We start from the raw sequence: 19670 nt of genomic DNA on the forward strand, positions 1-19670 counted from the left end.
AGTGTTGCTCTAGTGTCTCTAAATTACAAAGAAGCTATACTCTCTGCCAAAAAAAGAGTCCTATAATAAACGTATCGAACTAGCCCAATCTAACACCAAGGAGCTTTTCAAAATCCTTAAGGAACTAGAATCTCCAGCCACTCCACCAGACACATGTCCCAAAGACAGTATCTGGTGTGCCAACATTCAAAAGGCCCTCCTGGGCAAGATTGCTACCCTCCAAAATAAAATTAATGAGAAAAAAAACAGCCTGCAGTCTAATCGTTCATACAACACTACCAAGGAGAACCCCCAAACTAACACTGAATCCTTGCAACCATTTTGCTTTTCACCTCTCTCCATCTTGGAAGTTGAACACATCATCAACACCCTCAAACCTTCCAACTGTCAGGGGGACCTCTGCCTTGCTACTATCATTAAGGAGGCCTCACATAACTTAGCCCCCTTCATCACTACCCTTATAAACTTGTCATTCAGTTCTGGGATCGTCCTTAACAACCTCAAGGATGCTTGGGTCATTCCACTCCTAAAAAACCCACCTTGGATGCCAACATACCCACTAACTACCGGCCGATCACCACGGTCCCTTTTCTTCTCAAAATCCTTGATCGTGCAGCATACCTCCAGATCCAAGAGTACCTGGAAACCAATGATCTTTTAGGACTAAGGCAATCTGGCTTCCGACCACGCTATGGCACCGAAACAGCCCTTCTGGACCTCAAAACCCAGATGGAGGACTTAAAGGACAAGGGCAAACTTGCCCTATTACTCCTTCTAGATCTCTCTGCGGCTTTTGATTTAGTAAACCACCAAATCCTATGCCGTCACCTGAAAACTGCTGCCCACTTCTCGGACAAAGCTACTGCCTGGATTACCTCATTCCTTGACAATAGATCTATGATTGTCTTCTCCCCCACTGCCACCGCTGCACCCTTTCCTGTCACTTGTGGAGTCCCTCAAGGATCATGTGTTTCCCCAACACTCTACAATGTTTTCACAAAACCTCTCTGACATCTTGGATCTATTGGGCGTCACGTATACTAACTACGCTGACGATACCCAAATACTCAACCACATCACAGGAGACCACACAATTAACTCCCTAGCCATCAATGCCATTTACCAAGTCATCCAGGCCTGAATGGCTCAGCATGAATTGTGCTTAAACGACGAAAAGACTGAGCTTCTCATCCTTGGCTCACACCAAATACTAAGTAAACTTGACCCAGCGTTTAAATCCTTCACTATTGATGGCAACACTATCAAAGTTGCTAAAGACACCAAAACACTTGCCATCTACATTGACTCCACACTCTCTCTGTCCAGACAAACTAATGCAGCAGCTTACACATGTAAGCTCATCACAGCATGCCACCCCTTCCTCTCACCAGCCAACTGTACCACACTTGCCAGGACTCTGGTCCTCTCCAAAATTGATTACTGTAACACACTTTATCTGGGTGCCAACCAATGCAATCTAAAAAAGCTCCAAATCATCCAAAACAATGCAATTAGAGGGGCCCTCAACCTCCCTAGGAACCTGCACATCTCAGATTCCAGACGGAACCTCCATTGGCTTTCAGTCTCCCAAAGAGTTTCTCTTAAAGCATTGGCGATAACACACAAAAGCCTCGCTAACCAAGCCCCCAGCAACTTAGCCTGCAGATTTTCTCGACACACCACCTCCAGACCACTCAGAAGTGCCCAAACTAACTGCCTTGATATCCCACGTTTCAACCTACAAAGATCCGGTGGATGTAGCTTCCCAGTCTTAGGAGCCAAGCTATGGAACTCGCTACCTAACCCCCTGAGAGCTGAACCCTCATTCCCACTTTTCAAACGCAAAGCCAAAGCCTGGCTGTCCACCTACGACCTACCTTGACTCTACCTTAGAGTCAGTAGCTACTGCATCGAATGCCCACTGCCTTAAACTTGCCTTTCCTGCACCTGCATATTCACTGCATCACTTGTATATATCTGTATATTTAAGTCATATGTTTATATATTTGTTTGTATATATAATGCCTTGACCTTGCTTTTATTATGCCTGTAACCAAGAGATGCGCCCGGTTGCCCTTGGGCCTGGTGCGCTTTATAAATAAAATAAATACTAAAGAAATGTATAACCAATTTTAGGCTGTGCCGGAATCTCGGATTGGTGCGGGGGGTGTTAGGACCCCTTTCTACAATCTGTATTAGATTCCAAGAGGGGAATCTTCAATACCTCTTCAGGAACAGGCCCGGGGGGGCACCTCTGATTTAGTGGATTGTTTAGGGAAGAGACACAGCCGATGTGTGGTACTGGTTTCCACAGTAGCACGAAGCTCCCTCTCGTGCAAAATATCAGTCAACAAAAGAACCCTGGGGGAGCTTGTGAGAAAAGAAAATGAGAGGACTTAACTTTCTGATCTAAGAAGTATCTAAGAAGTCACTGAAATGCTGGAACTGGGTGCTTAAGGATATCTTCCTACAGTGAGTCTGGAGAAAGGAGAGCTGAAGAAAAGCATGTTGCATGAGGAACAGAAGTTCCAAGAGTGATGTGGTCCCAGAGATACAAGACAAATAATGTGTAGGTCAAAGGTGGAGAAGGACTGCTTGCAAGAGAGGCAGGGCTTTAAACCTTGCATGCATGGCATGGAGCACTGAATGTCAAAAATTAAATAAATGTAAAGGGCAAACGCCCAAAAAGAAAAGAGATCGCAGCTGAAACTCTGCAGAAAGCTCCTCTTCCAATCGAGGCAAAGATAAGGTCTGGGGGATGGATCCAGGGGCATGTGCGCAGGGGAAGACCTGTACCGGTGTGACTATCCATGGTGCCCATGTACTATGAATTAAAACATGGCTCTTTCAACAACACCTGATCAAGGACTTAACTCCAGTAGACGCACATACCGACCCACAGACCTCAACTCATGGTACTGCACTACTGTAAAAAGATGCCAGCCCAAATGCTAGTTCCCCACACTCTGTACAAGCACTCTGCTTGTGCTAGGTCCACACTTTAAACAATAACATTTTAACTTAAACAAACTATTAATGCCATTCCATCTTGCCTAAAGAGGTAAAGACAAAACAAATGTGCTTAGCTGGTTTTCTATTGCTGAGATATTGTACAATAGCAGTCACTTTCAGCATTTAAATCAGTTTCAGATAAAACGTTTTTGCATAATAATTATTTTAACTGTGAAAATAACTGCTTATGTAATTAGCACCATTATGCTTTTATACTATTTGAAATAGAGTTAAGAAAAGTATTACCTCAATGGATTCGGGCAAGATGAAGTTTTCTTCTTGTTGCAATGAGATATGCAAGCTATGCTTTCCCTGAAGACTTTCGTTATCTTTTTGTAATCGTATTAGTTCTTCAGAAACCTGTTCCCTGGACTGCATGAGTACAGCCTTTAATGCATGGGAAAAAATAAGTGAACAGTGGTTAAGGCATGGCTAAAAAAGGCAAAATTTTATTTAATCTTTGTATTAAAAATGTGCATAGAAACATCATGGTAAAGCATAATGTGACAATGTTAATAAATGACGGTGCAATCTTATAACAGACAGCTTCAATGACACAGGTATTATGCAAATATATCACAATGATAACAAGAGTAGGGGGAAAAAGAGTATTGGCATAAATCAGCAGAATAGGAACATGTTAGTACTTGCTAGGCTAGAGTTTCTTATATTTGGTAAATATTGTCTGAAGCAAAACCAATAATCTTTTGGTCAAGAAGATGGATAAAGCAGGTCTCTCCAGATTGGTTCATGATCATTACACCAGGTGAATGCCTAATAATGGGGGAGAAACTTTCATCAAACTTTTCACAGTTAACCATTTCACGATCAGAGACATATAGGACACAGATAACATAAGTGTCAATAGTGTGAAGTGCTGACCTGATACTTCCCCTGAATGGTCTCTGTGGCGTATGTACCCACCAAGATGGCGAACCTCTGCTTCCACATCGGCAGGAAGCACTGGCTAGCATTGCTATCCTCCACTGAAAAGTCCTGTTGTGTCACAACTGCCTGGTAAGCCACTGGTTCGATGCCTTGATGCTGTGTGGCAGTTTAAGTTTTTTCCCCTCTGTTTACCTTTTCCCCTCTGCCTGCATGCCACCACTACTCTTAGATTCCTGACTCGGTTGTTCCCGTTGGTGCTCTTTTTCCTCTTCCTTGCCTGCCAGCCACCATCCTGTGCCTACCTCTGTCTTGTGTGTAGTCACTAGGCTCTCACTCCAGTGCTCTTTGGCTTCCATCCAGATTTCTCTCATCTCTGTTCAGTGCCTTCAATCCTGGCATTACCTGCTCCTGGTCATTTGCCTCCTTGGACGGCAGGGAAGGAGTATGTTGCTTACCTGTAACTCCTGTTCACCAAAATTGGTATCTTTCATTGATTCACATGCTTTGAATATTCGACACCGACAGGCTGGGAATCCTCCTTTTAAACTCACTTTAGTAGCCCATCCATGTCCTTTTGGGGTGCATTCTGCTTCAGCTAATGGGACGTTGAGTGACAACCCCCACCCAGGAGGCCATCTTCAGATTCTAACCACAGAGAGATGAGAGTTGGCGCAATGTAGCCTTGCCTCCTTTGGGGTAGTAGGTGGGCGCATGGGAATCCATGAAAGATACCAATGCTGGAGAACAGGAGTTACAGGTAAACATACTCCTTCTCCAGCATTGGACCTTTCATGGATTCACATGCTTTGAATAGATTGCACAGCAGTTAACATTTTGTAATAAGTGTAAATGGAGAAGGCATACCATATTGAAACAAGCGTTGTAGGTCCGCTCTTCCGACCCTTGCTTCAACCTCTCCTTGTCCCTCCAGGCTGTGATGCTTAACGTGGGTGCTGTGGAATTGCCCAGGTTGCCGTGCAGCATATGTCCGACAGGGAAACCCCTGCCCATAGCGCTGCCAAAGACCCCACTGCCCTAGTGGAAAGAGCATGAACCGGTTCTTGTTACGGTCGATTGGCCTGGGAGTACACCATCGAAATTACAGTGGAGACTCATCTGGCAAAACCTTTCTTTGAAATGGGTCGACTTTTGTTAGTGGGGTCGAAACACACAATTAGTTGAGATGTTTGTCGAAAGCTCTTGGCTCTGTCTATGTAGAACTTCACAACCCTTCGAAGGTCTAGCGAATGTAAAGCTTGTTCAGCTGGTGTGGACAGATGTACAAAGAAAACCGGTAGGGTTACTTCAGTCTGCAGGTGGAAGTTGGACAACACCTTGGGAACGAACTTAGGGTTTGTTTTTAAGATGACCTTGTTCTTTTCAAACCATAGATATGGAGGTTTAACAGATAGTGCATGTATTTCTGACACCGTCTGAAAAACGTGATTGCTACTAGAAAGGCAGTCTTCCAGGACACAAACTTTATGTCTGTAGTCACCGTAGGTTCGAACTGAGGTTTCATTAGGGCTGACAGCACAGTGTTTAAGCTCCACTGAGATGCCACTTTCTGTGTGCGGATAGTAGTGGAATAGGCCTCTCATGAAGCGTTTTACAATGTGTGCTCCAAAAATGGGAGCTTTCCCTTGCTTTCCGGTGTATCTAGAAATTGCCGCCCAAAGTACTTTAATGGACGAGTGAGATAAACCATCTTTTGCCAATTTTAACAGGTATGTTAGGATTTGGTGAGGTCCCACACCTAACAGATCCAATTGTTGTTGAATACACCAAGTGCAAAACCAATTCCACTTGTATACATAGGACTTGTTTGTAGACTCTGCCCTGGCAGCCTTTATGATGTTTCACCATTCCTGCGTGAGGGGGACTTGTCTGAACCAGTTGAAGTCAGGAGCCAGACCTTTAAGTTGAGTACCCCTGGGTTGTGGTGTTGCACCTGCTGGTTGCACATGGTCAGCAGTTCGGGGTCTTGATCCAGAGGGATTGGACGGTCCTGGGACAGGTGGGCAAGCTCTGAGAACCACGGTTTTCTCGCCAATGTTGGTGCTATGAGAATGACTGTGTACTTGTATGTCACAATCATTTCAGGACCTTGCGTATGACTGGCGTTTGAGGGAACACATAGGCGACGATTCCTTCCCATAACATTGCGAACGCCTCGCCTAGCAAACGTTGATGCGGATATCTGCTCATGAACAGCGGGCATTTCTTGTTTGTTCCACATGGCAAACAAGCCAATGGTCCGTGTTCCCCACTTCTTGAACATTTGTAGGAGCTTCCTGTCCACCAGCTCCCATTCGTGTGACTGGTTGCTTGCTCTGCTCAGTTGATCTACAAGAAAGGTGAAATACTTGTAGATGCATGTTATTTTCAATTGCCCAGTGTTAGGCAGAAACCTGTGCAGTTCCCTCTGGGACCACTGCAAAAAATTTAAGACTACAGGTGTTTTGCAGTAAACCCACTTGGTAGCAGTCTGCACCACACAGATTCACTTGGTAGCTGTGGCTGAGCAGTCGGACTTCACTCAAGAAGAGTTAGGCAGTATACAGAGTATTCACAAAATGTCAAAAGAACATAGTAGAACAAGTAAACACTGACCAGGGCTTGGTGTAAAAGAGATATAATTATTTATTTAAAACCACATCTAGTAAAACACACAGGCACTAATGTTAAGAAGTTCAAAAACACGGTCACTAAAAGATTTACACTCCCTTAAAAGAATTAGACAATTCTTAAGTAAAGCCCCACTTATTTTCAGACAGCGGTGAGCGCTAAACGCAGATGGCACTCTAATAATTCGTTTTAAAAAGGGAGAGAAAAGCAGAGTATAATTTGAAACAGATCCCAACACTTTCACAAGAACACAACAAGAGAGGAAGGCAAAGTAAAACCGTGAAGGAAGGCAAAGTAAAACCGTGAAATTAGAGTTCAGAAGGCCGGATCCACTTTAAGAGGATCAGAACGAAATTTGTCCAAGGTCACACGGTTGAAGTGCACAAAAAGTCTTGAAAAGAATCAAACAGATGGACTAGAGAAAGGGACCAGTTAGATGGTCAAGGCGGCCAGCCCAGTCCAGAAGGTTAAGGGATTATTATTACCTTGTAGCAATCTTTAGAAAGGGAGGCCTGGCGGACACGGTACCTTAAAGTGGTGAGAACACTCCAGCGGGGGCAGTTGTTCCTGGCAGCGGATGCAAGTCGGTGCTTCGTCTGGGGGAAGAGAGGATCTCGTCGGGGAGGAAGACAGGAGTCCGTTGCACTGCCAGGGAAGAAACCAGCCGCAGAGTTCTCAGGTAAAAGGAGCAGTCCTTTTATTCGCGGTCCTGCGGTAAGTGGCTATTCGGTTGCCGGGGTGCTTGGCACGGGCAATTCGACCACGAGACGTCCTGGGATGCGCGGAAAAGAAAGGAAACTGGTTCTGATCTTCTCTGTCGTCGGGAAGTGGTGAGTCGGTTCCGCAGGGCTCCACCGGTGGTGTCGTCGTAGCAGGTCGGCTCAGCTTCTCCTTCATCAGATTCTCAGGTCCTGTGGCGACTTCTGAAGTTCCAGTCCCCAAAGCCCTGCTTTTATACAGCACTCGTACCACTGTCTTTGAGTACCGGTTGGAATGAGTGAAGGCAATGTGCTACTGCTTTCAGCTTCAGTATGTTGTTTTGGAGTTGTGTCTCGTCGGGGACTAAAGGCTCTTTACTGATAACTGGTTTGCGTGCATGCCCCCTCCTTTTAGTGAGGTATCATTATCAGGGTTTCTTGAAAGGGAAGATTCCTGAATGGGACTCCTTTGGTGATGTGAGATGGCATGACCCACCCCCGCATGCTGTCCGTGAGCGACTTTGTTACTGTCAACTTGTCTTTTCATGTTTCCCGTTAGCTGGGACCACCAATCCGCTAGGAATCCTTGTAGCGGTCTCATTTGTAACCTGCAATGCTGTATTAGGGAAATGCAGGACGACATGGTGCATAACAGTTGCATGATGGTTCTGACTGTGATCCTGTCGCCTGGGTAGAATTTCATGATTGAAATGTCATGATTGAATATCCTGGTGAAGATTTCTGCATTCACCTTATTGTTTTTACGGCCCTTCAAAGATGGCTGCACTGCTTTTTGTTCATTGAGTGGCATTGCCTTGCACCTCTCCCTCCTCCCATTGGTTGCCTGGCCTTGATAGGCCAATCAGATCAACCGGGAGGCGGGAGCCGGCCAGTCCTACGAAGGCCAACAACAAAGGCCCCCGTCTGCTCTCTCTCTACTATTTGGGGTCCCTTCTGCACCCTGGCACCAGACCTTTCCTACGAAGGCCCACAACAAAGGCCCCCGTCTGCTCTCTCTCTGCTATTTGGGGTCCCTTCTGCACCCTGGCACCAGACCTTTCAATAATGTTGCCACCACACCCTTCTAAGAAATCTGGACTGCCTTGACATTCACACCTCCCCAAACATGGGTTAGTTCCCTTCCTTTCTGGACTCCCTCTCCCTTTGACTTTCACTCTCCCTCTACTTGTTTCTCCCATGTTCACAATCTGAATTGCATTGCGTTTTTGACCCTTTGCTTGCTTGCTCTCCCAATTGTAAACTCACTTCTTGCTGTTTTTGCTTTTGTTTTGAGAGTCAAACCTTGCTGTTTTTGCTTTTGTTTTAAAAGTCAAATCTTGCTGTTTTTGCTTTAAAAGTCAAACCTTGCTGTTTTTGCTTTTGTTTTAAAAGTCAAATCTTGCTCTTTTTGCTTTTGTTTTAAAAGTCAAATCTTGCAGTACGCTGCTAAGCTGCTCTGCACTTTGCTTGTAATTGTTGCTTTTCTGTAACTTGCTGGCCCAGTGACCTCACCGATCTCTTTGTCCCACTCTTACCTCCCCCCATCCTTTCTCCCTCCTTTTCACACTACCACTCCTATGGCGCTTTCTGTTTCTCCTATCTTTTCCAACTGCGTCTCCACTGACAATCCTTCCTGTCTCACTAAGTCTGGTAGGAAGAACTTCAAAAAGGATATCTTGGCATCCAACCCTGGTCTCCCTATGGCTGACACTTATTCCAGCGCTTCTGCTAGACAGACACTCACTGACATCCTCTTTGTTGTTCCATCACAAGATATATGGACTCTTCATATGATCTCTGTGCTCTGTCCTGTCTCCTCCTCTCCCATTAATGGTGACACCCGATCGGAAGCACTCACGGCTCCCTTCGACTCCTCTAAAGTCTTCATAAATGTCTACCTTAATGGCACCGTCATGGTCCAAGACCCTCAGGCCAATCTCCTCCTCTTTGACAGGCGTTTCCTTTGCTTCATCAATTTACTTTCAACTCCGGCTGTCCCCTCCTCTCCCCCCTCCTCTCCCCCCTCCTGTGCCCCACCTCAGGCTCCTTCACCTCCGCAGGGCATACCTCTGATTTGTAACCCTCCCTGGAAGGTCTTTAAAGCTGGCAACCTCCTTCATCTAGCCACTCTCAACTCTCGCTCTGCTGTCAAACACTCCTCTGACATCTGCCAATCCCTGGAAGAACTTAACCTCGATGTCCTTGGTCTCACCGAGACATGGTTTACGGCCAGCTTTGTCACTAGCTTTGACACTCTCCTCCCTGATTGCTACAAGATCCCCTCCGCACCCAGATCCACCTGGTCCGGACGGGGTGCAGCCCTCATCTTTCCTGAGTGGATTCCAGCTTCCATCATTCCCACGCAGACTTACTCCTCTTTTGAATGCCTTGTCTTCAGGCTCTCTCTACCGACCACTATCTACCGACCACCTGATCAGATCACATCTTTTCTCTGAGTGGGCGGACCTCTCCTCCTGCTCCCTCCTGGCCTCAACCACTGAACTCCTCCTTCTTGGTAACCTCAATATCCATCTTGACACTCCTTGTTCCTTCTCTGCACTCTTTCATGACCTCTGTGACTCCCTCTCCCTTTCTATCCTCCACTCTGGCCCGATTCACTCTGCAGGGCACACACTCAATGTCTCCTCTGACCTCCCCCTCTTCACCCCTCAGACCACTCCTCCCTCCTGGAGCAATCATTCCCTCCTCTTGTCTCATCACTCCCTCTCTGCCCCCAGGCCAAGTCTACCCCAACACTGCCACCTACCTTCTCGGACATCCGGCCCATCAAGCGTGTGTCATTAGAGGCTTTTGCTGAAAACTCCACTCCTCACCCCCCCACCTCTGGCTGACTCGCATCCGAACATAGCCCTGCCTATTCTCTACTGTTCTATTTCCAAAGCTCTTGAGGCTCTTGCCCTGGTCATAAGGATCCATTTGAAGCCCAAAGCCAAATGCAATTCTTGGTATGACTCTAACCTAGCTACACTTAAACGTAAGTGTAGGGCGGCTGAGAGGAAATGGAGGGCTTCTTGCTCATCCTCTGACAAACTGCCCTGTCGCTTGCTCCAACGGCAATATCGACTCTGTCCACAATAAGAAGAGAGTCCACATTGAAGTCTGTGTCTCTGCGGCTTCTAACAACTTGGCCAAACTCTTTAAAATCTGCAAGGAGCTGGCCAACCCTGCTGCAGTCTCTACCCTTCCTTTCGCCTCCCAGGCCCTTTGCATGGCCCTTGCCTCTCACTTCATCTCTAAAACCCAGGACATCCTGTCCACCCTCTCCTCCCCTCCCCCTCCTCTCTGCCCTCCTTCTGTGAATCAGGCCCTCCTTCTGTGAACTCAGACCCTCCTTCAGCCACCCCTCTACCCTCTTTCTCCTTCTTTCCTCTTTTCTCCCCTGACAAGGTCGCTAGACAAGTCTGATCTATGAAAGTCTCATCAAAACAGGTTCATCCCTGTTCTTCTAAAACCATAAAGGACCACATTGACACCCTCACTCCGGCCTTGGTCGATTTCTGGAACCTCTCCTTTACTTCAGGAGCCTTCCCCGCCCCTCTAAAGCACTCTTGTGCATCCCCTTCTCAAGAAACCCACATCTGATCCTTCTTGCCCAGCTAACTATTGCCCAATTTCCATTACTCCTTTCCTGGGCAAACTCCTGGAAAAGCTGGCCATCTCTCAGCTTAACCTCCACTCTGATTCTGTTGGCTGTCTCCACGACCACCAGTAAGGCTTTAGAGCTGCCAGAAGCACAGAAACTGCTCTCCTGAACATCCGTGAAGATTTGCTCTCCAATCTTGACTCTACTATCCCCTCTGTCCTCATCCTACTTGATCTATCTTCTGCCTTTGACAGGGTCAACGATTCCATCCTGATCAACCGTCTCCGTGACAACCTGGACATCACCGATCAGGCTCTGGCCTGGCTGACCTCTTTCCTCTCTGATCGACCCTCCCTGGTCCAATTTGGGTCCTTCCTTTCCTCTATCTCCCTCTCTACCTGCGGTGTTCCCCACGGGTCCAACCTTTCACCCTGGCTCTTTAACCAACACCTGACAACTCTCGCCCACCACAAAATTCCATTTTCTGCTCAAATTTCCAGTGCTGTGCTGATGATGCGCAACTCATTTTCAGGCTTCCCTGAGTCACCGCTTCTCCTTCTCTCATCTCTGACTGCCTATCCACCATTCAGGACTGGTGTGCCATCAACGATCTCTGCCTGAATGTCAGCAAGAATGAGATCCTCCTCATCGGCACACCTTCACCCTCCTTTCCGGTCACTCTCTGGCCGGCCTCCCCTGCCCCTCCTCCTACCCCCACCTGCGAGGCTAAGAACCTCAGGGTAATCTTTGACTCCACGCTTTCCTTCTCTGCCCAAATCTCTGATGTCTCAAAAAAGTCAGACTTCCTACTGCACCTCCTCAGAGGTACTCTGTCTTTCCTCTCCTTCCTCGAGAAGCTCACTGTCACTCGAGCACTGGTTCGCTCAAGGTTGGAGTATTGCAACAGCCTCTTTCTAAATCTACCTGCTTCAACTCTCTGACCTCTGCAACTTATCCAGAACAGGACTGAGAGACTTGTCCTTGGCCTCAAGTCCTAGGATCGTATCTCTCCAGCCCTGAAATCGCTTCACTGGCTCCCAGTGGATGCAAAGATTAAATTCAAGACCATTTGCATTGTCCACAAGGCTTTCTGGGACCTGGAACCAAAATACCTTCAGCTGTCCCTCCATAAAAACCTTCCTTCCCCGAGGCCTTTGCTCCTATTTCTCCTCCGGGTTGGTCATTTTTCAAAGAAACGAGCTGGGGGCAGGTCTCCGTCTTCGGCTGGGGCCTCCCTCTGGGACAGCCTCCCTGCCACTCTGAAACTTGAGGAGAACCATCTCCGGTTCCGGAAGCACCTCAAGACCTTCCTCTTTGCTTCTGCCTTCTCTCTTCCTCTCCCCTGTTGATCTGTTCTGTCTCGGCATCGTGCACCTGGTCTCCCTCTGTCTTTAGGGCCCTGGTACCTGCTCACCTTGCCACCCACCCGCACTGCCTCAGGGCAATCTCTTGCACAGGGGTCTATATCTGTAACCCTACAACCCCTACTTCCCTTTTTCTGCACTTATTCAGACGCACCCTGTCTGATGCCTTATTCCCAGCACTTTCCACCACTTGTTGCTGTTATTTATTCATGCTTTATTTACCTTTTCTTATTTAGTTCAGCACTTTCCACGTCTCCCTCCCTCCCTTGCACTTACCCCTCTTCGTCTCCCATGCACTTGCACGGTCTCAATGTCACTGGGGCTAGTAAGATTGTTGTTTTTGTTCTCCCTTGTTCCCCTCCCTTGCCTCGTTGCGCTCTGAAACACTTGTGTACGAGCGCAATACAAATAAAATATCAATATCAATTAGAAGGGGTATTGACGGTGCCCTCTCTACCGAGGGACGTACCCGGCCCGCGTTGGTGTTGAACTGTGACCCTAGGAACACTAGTGTGTTCGATGGCTTGAAGCAGGATTTGCTTGAATTTATTGCAAAGCAGAGACGTAAGAGGGTGTTGGACACCTACAAGATCGCTATTTCCACCGCCTGGTGCGATGGTGCTCTTACTAGTAAATCATTGAGATATGGATAAACGTGGTATTCTTTTTTCCTTAACTAGGCATTTTGTGAATGTTCTTAGGGCTGAGCGAAGATGGTGATTTGTGCCTACGACAAATTTTAGGAACTTTCTGTGGCTTTTGCAAATGGGAATGTGAAAATGGGCCTCTTTGAGATACAGAGGCACTAGGATGTCGTCCTCCCTTATTGATTTAATGATATCTGCCAAGGTGACCATTTTGAAATTGTTTCTTTAAATATTTGTTCAGACCTCTTAGGTCCAGAATTGGTCGTCATGAGTGTTTTTTAACCACGAAGAATCTGGAGTAGGTGCCCTTGCCCCTGTGATGGTTTGGGACTTTGATTGTGTTTATTTTGAGCAGTTTGTCCACTTCGCTCATTAGGGTGTTTAAGTGTGGCAGGCATTGAAACATTGGAGCATTGAAGGGGGTGTTCCTTGGAACTCTATGATGTTTCCTGTTTGTATGATGTCTAACTGTTTGTATGATGTCTAACACCCACTTGTCTGTGGTTAACTGTTGCCACTGCTGTAGATGGTGCAGCAAGTTGCCCACTTGCTGCAGTTGGGCCGTGGGTTTATCTGGTCGATGGAAGTTAGGCTTGTTTTTACTGCCTGCCCCTAGAGGCGGATGTTGTTTGTCGCCTTTTTGGAGCTTCTGTGTAGTCCTTTTGTTTGTATGGGTACGCCTGGCGATACCCCTTGTAGTCCATCTGTGAATCTGAGGTTTCCCTCTAGTATACCTTTCTGCCTCTTGTTTCTGTGGAACAACCTGAGGCTCCTCAGAAGTAGCGAAAAGTGTGTTTCACTGTTAGCGTGGTGAGCGATCTCGCCATCTCTGTGTCTGTTTTTATCGCTTTCAGGGCATTGTCAATTTTGGGACCAAAGAGTTAGTCTCCCTCAAAAGGTATGCCTAGTACCTTTGAACATCCGCTCTGAAATCTGTGCATTTAAACCATGCCTGTCTCCGTAGCACGACTCCATTACGGATTTGTTTAAAACCTGTTTCCGCTACGTCGACTACAATGTTGATCGCATGATTGGAGGCGTCTTCCATTTCCATAGGATGTCCAGGGCCTGCTTCCTTTTATCTTCTGGCAACATAATCCGGTTACAGATCTTGCGGTCGTTTCTCAAGATGATTGCCAGTGAATTAGTCGCTTTTACTGTCGTCGCTCCAGTGGCCAGAACGTTCTTGGCAAATGCGTCTTGTAGTTTCCTGCTGTCATGGTCAGGTGGTACTGCTCATTGGTTACCTTTTGCGATTGATTTCCTGCATGTTGCTGCCACCGAGTCAAGTGTTGTCTGGGATGTAAGGCATTTCGGGGATACCTCTGGTGCCTTAAATCTTCTCCAAAGTGCCTTTTAAAGAAAAAATGTTATTGCCCTTTTTACAACATTTGCATGCATTAACTCCCCCGCCCCTCTCCTCGCTTGCCCCCTTCCTCCCTTGGTTCCGTAGTGTCTTAGCCAAGATTGTCTCATGACTTTTCTTATTCCGCTCGGTTATCTGAGCCTAGATCTACTTGCCTAGGGAATCACCTTGAGTCAAGAATTCTCAAGTTTTGTGGGCACCATTGTTGCATGTAGTCGCTTTTTAAGTATTCTAACAACTCTCCCTAGTCTATCCGTAATTTATCTGCATCTCCTTGTAAGCGGTACATGATCCACTCCATCGCTACTATGTCCCACATTTTATGTATCCATTCCAACCTTGTGGGGGGATCTTTTTGTTTCCAATTCTTTGCTATCACTAGCCAAGCAGTTATCAATTGTGTCATCATAAATCTCTTTCTGGGCTTCGATGTTGAGTACCATTCTTGTCCAACAGTCCGTCACCCCTAGGGAAAGTTCCGGCATAATATTCTTTATCTGAACCACCACCTCCTCCCAGAATTCACTTATTTTAGGGCAATCCCACCATGTGTGCCTCCAGTCCCCCATCTCCTTACAGCCCCCCCAGCTGTCCTGGGAGGTTGTGTTATACATTTTGTGAAGCTTACTGGGTGTGAAATGCCATTGTAGCATCATCTTATACCAGGCTTCCCTTAATTGTATGGACCTGGTCAGCTTCGGGATGTTCTCCCATAAACGTTCTCACGTTCCTGTCTAATATCCAATCTTATCATTCTCTCCCAAACTACCTCGTATGTCCATTTCAAACAAACTGAACAACCCTGAAGAATAGCATAGATACCCAAAGTTAGGTGTTTATCTCCATAATGTGTAGTTATGTATCTTTCGAATTCTGTCAGTTGTCGTGTTGCTGCGCTTCGAATCTCTGGCTGCCTTAACCAGTGTCTTAAATGTATGTATTCGTATATTTCAGATTCCTTCACTCCAAGTTGAATATTGCATTCCTCAAATGTTGCTATCTCTCCTTCCCACACCATGTCTCCTACCTTTGTACACCCATTCTTCCGCCATTGACTAAATTTGCATTTTTCCGTCCCAGCGGTGAAGCTTGGATTCTCAAACAGTGGGGTGAATGGGGATGGACAGGTTGAAAGATGTCCCTTTTTTAGCCATCTATCCCAGATGTTGCATGTTGTACACAGGACCACACTGTGTCTTGCGCTTGGGGGCCTATCGTTCCCTGATAACCATAGTAGCCAGGCCAGCAAGCACCCTGCTACTGCTCTGTCCGTCCTAGCCAGTTTCCCTGCTTTCTGAGAGCCATTCCTGCAACACTCTCAATTGGGCTGCTTCAGCCGGTCAAGTGGCACAGCGAGTAGAGCGCTCGCTTTGACATCCGTGCAGAGCCTGCTAACGCAGGTTCGAATCCCGGCGGGGACAAACTCAGCCTTTCATCCCCCCGAGGTCGATAAATGAGCACCATACACCGGGGGTAATAAGCAGCGCTCAGATACCTGAGGGTTCGTAGCGCTATATAAATGCCAAAGTATTATTATTATTATTATTAATATCTATTTATGTTAGGCAGTCCCAGCCCCCCTCTATGCCTTTGGGTCATAAGCAGATCTAAGGCTACCCTGGGGTGTTTATTCTGCCAAATACATTTGAACACCATCATATTGATCGCCTTGAAGAACGAATGTGGGACTGCAATCGAGAGGGACTGAAATGTTTTCAGCAATCTAGGGAGCGCCACCATTTTAACTGTCGTTATTTTGTCCCACCCAGGAGATTCAGAAGGGGTCCATCTCAAGAAATCTTCCTGTGTTGTCTTTAATATCCCTGGGTAGTTGGCCTTATACATGGTGGACATCTTACTGGTTAGTTCTACCCCTAGATATGAAATACTTCCTACTGCTAACTTGAAGGGAGAGCTCCCGCGCAAGGCCTCTGATTGTTCTCTCGGTATGCCCAACTTGATCAGTTCTGACTTATTCATTTAGTCTGACATAGTATTTTAAGTGCCGATATCTTTTCTTGTTCCGCCAATGCTTTTACCAAGGCTGGAATTGACTTTTCAGGTTCCACTAATGTCATCAGCATATCGTCTGCATATGCAGCTGTCTTGTGAATTTCCCTGCCAAATTGGATACATTTTATGTTAATATCTGGTCTAATTAGGGCTAGCAATGGTTCCAGGAAAATAGCATTTAAATGGTGTCATGGGGGTAACCATGGCTCGTACCCCGCTCTATTCGAATTGTGTCCGATATTTGTGTGTTAATGGAAAATCTCAGAGACAGGTCTTTGTAGTTTGCTTCCACCATTTGAATATAATATGGCCCGAACTCCATGCGTTTCATTACTTGGAATAAGTATGGCCATTCCATCCTATTAAAGGCCTTTTCGGCATCTAGTGATATTAGTACCACCAGGATCCATTTGATTTCTGCCTTCCCTATCAGATGGGTGACATTTCTTATATTATCCCACGTTTGCATACCAGAGATGAAGCCGGATTGGTCCTGGCCAATCACCGTAGGCAATGCGTTCTTTATTCTATCCGCCAGGAACCATGTGTATATTTTAGCATCTGTGTTAAGTAACGCTATGGGCCGGAATGAGGCGCAGCTCACTAAATTTTTGTTCGGTTTCTCAAAGAGAACGACCCTCGCCTCGGGCAGAGAGCGTGTTATATCCCCTGAGTGCCGGAATGAATTATAGTTTTGTAAAAAATGGTATGAGGTCCTTTGTATTTTATAGAGAAGTGCAGGGACTCCGTCTGGGCCAGGCACTTTGTTGCTGGGGTGGGTTTTGATAATCCTCCCCATCTCCTCTTCCGTTATATCCTTTTCAAGGATGTCCCCGTCTACCTGGGATACCCTTGGCAACTGTATCTTGTCTAGAAATTCCTGTATGGTTCGCTGATCTGGTCTCTCCGTAGAGTAAAGCTGCTTATAAAATGTCAAGGAGTCTATAATGTCTTCGATTTCTGTCTATAATGTCTCTGATTTCCGTAACAATTGAGCCGTCTGCGAGCATGATACTATATATGTTACTTTTACTCGTCTGTTGCTTTAAGAGTTTCGCTAGCTTTCTGTCTGCCTTCCTCGCGCTTATATAGTACCTCTGTTTTAGATTCAGTAATGCTTTCTCTGCCTTACTCGTTGGTAATAGGTCTAGTTGTCTCATGCTGTCCTTAGCCCTGCTATAGTTTAGCTTATTCTTCTTTTCAGCTAATACTCTTTGGCCCGCTTTCAATTCTGCCCCCATGTCTTTTTCCAGCCTTTCCTTTTCTTTTGCACCTTGAGAGAGATTATTCCCCCCCCCCCCCCAACTCCCCTAGAGCACTGCCTTAAACTACATCTTGGAGGCCCCTTGTGTGTCATTTATTTCAAAGAAGGTTCTGGCCTTCTCTCTCAGTGTATCACGCGCTACAGTGCTGTTGGTACTTCTCTAGGCATTTTCCATGAGCACACCTGACTCTGCTGTGTCATACTTCTTAACTGCACCCATATAGGGGCATGGTACGACAAGGAGATTGGGTCTGCCCTCATCTCCATTAACGCCCCCAGTATCCCTGGAGTTCCCCATATATAATCTATTCTAGAGAACGCACGGTGGACGTGTGAGAAACTAGTGTATCCTGCCTCATCCCCTGTTTTTGCTCTTCATAGGTCTATAAACTTTCCCCTTCGAGCGCTGGATGGGCCACTACACCTGCTGGGCCCTTGATTGCTCCTGTCTTTGTCTGGGTCCCAGGCTAAATTGAAGACCCCTGTCAAGAGGACCTCCCCTACCGCAAACCCTTCCAATTCCTCCAGGGCCTGATGCATGAAAGTTTCTTGTCCCGTATTGGGGGCATACATGGTGCCTACTGCGAGTATTTTATCCTCCAGGCGAATTTGTAGAAATACATATCTCCCATTGGGATCGCCCAGGGAACTAATTACCTTAGCTCCCAGCACCTTTCCGAGGCCTGTCAGGACTCCAGCTGTTTTATTTCTGGCGTTTGCCTGACATATATGTGCAAGTTGATGTATACGTAATCTAGTGCTGTAGCTCCTTTCAATATGTGCATCTTGCAGAATGACTATATCTGCCGCCCCTCTTCTAAGATGCGCTTCTAATTTCTTCTGCTTCCCAGGGGTATTCAAGCCCTGTATGTTGTGCATGAGTATTTTCAGAGACCTATTCCCTGTCATGGAGGGAGCTCTTCGGGACCCTATCCTTCTGTACCTCCATACACTTTCTCAGATGAGGCCCCTGTTCACCCCCACGTGGCTTCCCACTAGATATTAGAATAGAGTTTTCTATGCCCTTGCTTCTGTCGCTATATGTTATTTGATCCCAGTGTGTCCTCTTCCCATGTTGTCTTCATGGCATCTGACACTGCGTTCCCCCTTTCCTACTCCCCCGCCTCAACGCCCCCCAAACCCACCTCCCCTCCCTCCCTTCCCTCCCTCTCCCGGTCTGGGCATGGTATCCAATGATACATCCCAAATGACTTGGGAACCAGCCCACATTGTCACTGGAAATTAAGGTTGATAACCTTCTGTGGATTCCAAGTGGTGCCCTCACAGATATCCCTCCCAGCCCTTATAACCTACTCAATACCTATGTATGGAACAAGTTACTTACCTGTAACTGTTGTTCTCCAGCATGGGTCTGGCATGGATTCACATGCTCATGAATATTCCCCGTCGTCAGGCTGGGAATCCTCGGTAAAGAAAAAAACAGTATCAGTTTCGTAGTAGTAACCAATCACTGGTCTCTGCGTCATACTGACCACAGCCAATGACTGCCCTCTACCTAAGCCCCGCCTCTGGCAGCCATCTTCAGATTTGGAAGCACGTGAAGTGGCAGTATGACCAAGTGAAGAGCCGCAGAGGGGTAGGCAGGAGGGTTCGCATGTGAATCCATGCCAGACCCATGCTGGAGAACAACAGTTACAGGTAAGTAACTTGTTCCTTCTCCAGCATGGGGTCTGGCATGGATTCACATGCTCATGAATAAAGAATACATAGCAGTACACACATGCACAACCACGGGAGGTGGCAACAGGCTCAACATTAAGCATTACATCAAACTCAACATTAAGCAATCTTACCTCCTCACCAGGCTCACCTCAGGCGAGCAGGTTGCGCAGCACTGCTTGGCCGACCCTGGACTCCTCCCTGGAATCCCGATCGACGCAGTAGAATTTCGTGAAGGTGTGCGTCGACCTACACGTAGCAGCCCTGCATATGTCCAGCAGGGGCACACCAGATAGGAACGCTGTGGTAGCTGTGATCGCTCTGGTGGAATGGGCTCTCGGACGGCCAGGCAGCCGTCGGTTTGCCAACCGATGACAGTACATGATACAGCCGGAGAGCCACCTGGAAATGGAAGCCTTCGAGAGAGCCTTCCCCTGATTGACAGGTCCAAAGTTCACAAAGAGTTGTGACGTCTTCCGAAAACACTTTGTGCGGTCCACGTAGAA

At 46.9% G+C, this 19670-nt stretch overlaps 1 protein-coding gene across 3 annotated transcripts in view; it reads right to left on the minus strand.

The window, feature by feature from the left end:
* RABEP1 (rabaptin, RAB GTPase binding effector protein 1) overlaps positions 1-19670 on the minus strand; it is a 1480178-nt gene that overhangs the window by 412626 nt on the left and 1047882 nt on the right. For all 3 annotated transcript variants that reach the window (XM_069614603.1, XM_069614604.1, XM_069614605.1), the window contains exon 13: positions 3259-3399. In XM_069614603.1, coding sequence (XP_069470704.1) covers positions 3259-3399 — 141 coding nt within the window. The remainder of the gene's footprint in view (positions 1-3258; positions 3400-19670) is intronic.

This window comes from Ambystoma mexicanum, chromosome 9, assembly GCF_040938575.1.
Source record: "Ambystoma mexicanum isolate Mex_15411 chromosome 9, UKY_AmexF1_1, whole genome shotgun sequence".
NCBI classification, from domain to species: domain Eukaryota; kingdom Metazoa; phylum Chordata; class Amphibia; order Caudata; family Ambystomatidae; genus Ambystoma; species Ambystoma mexicanum.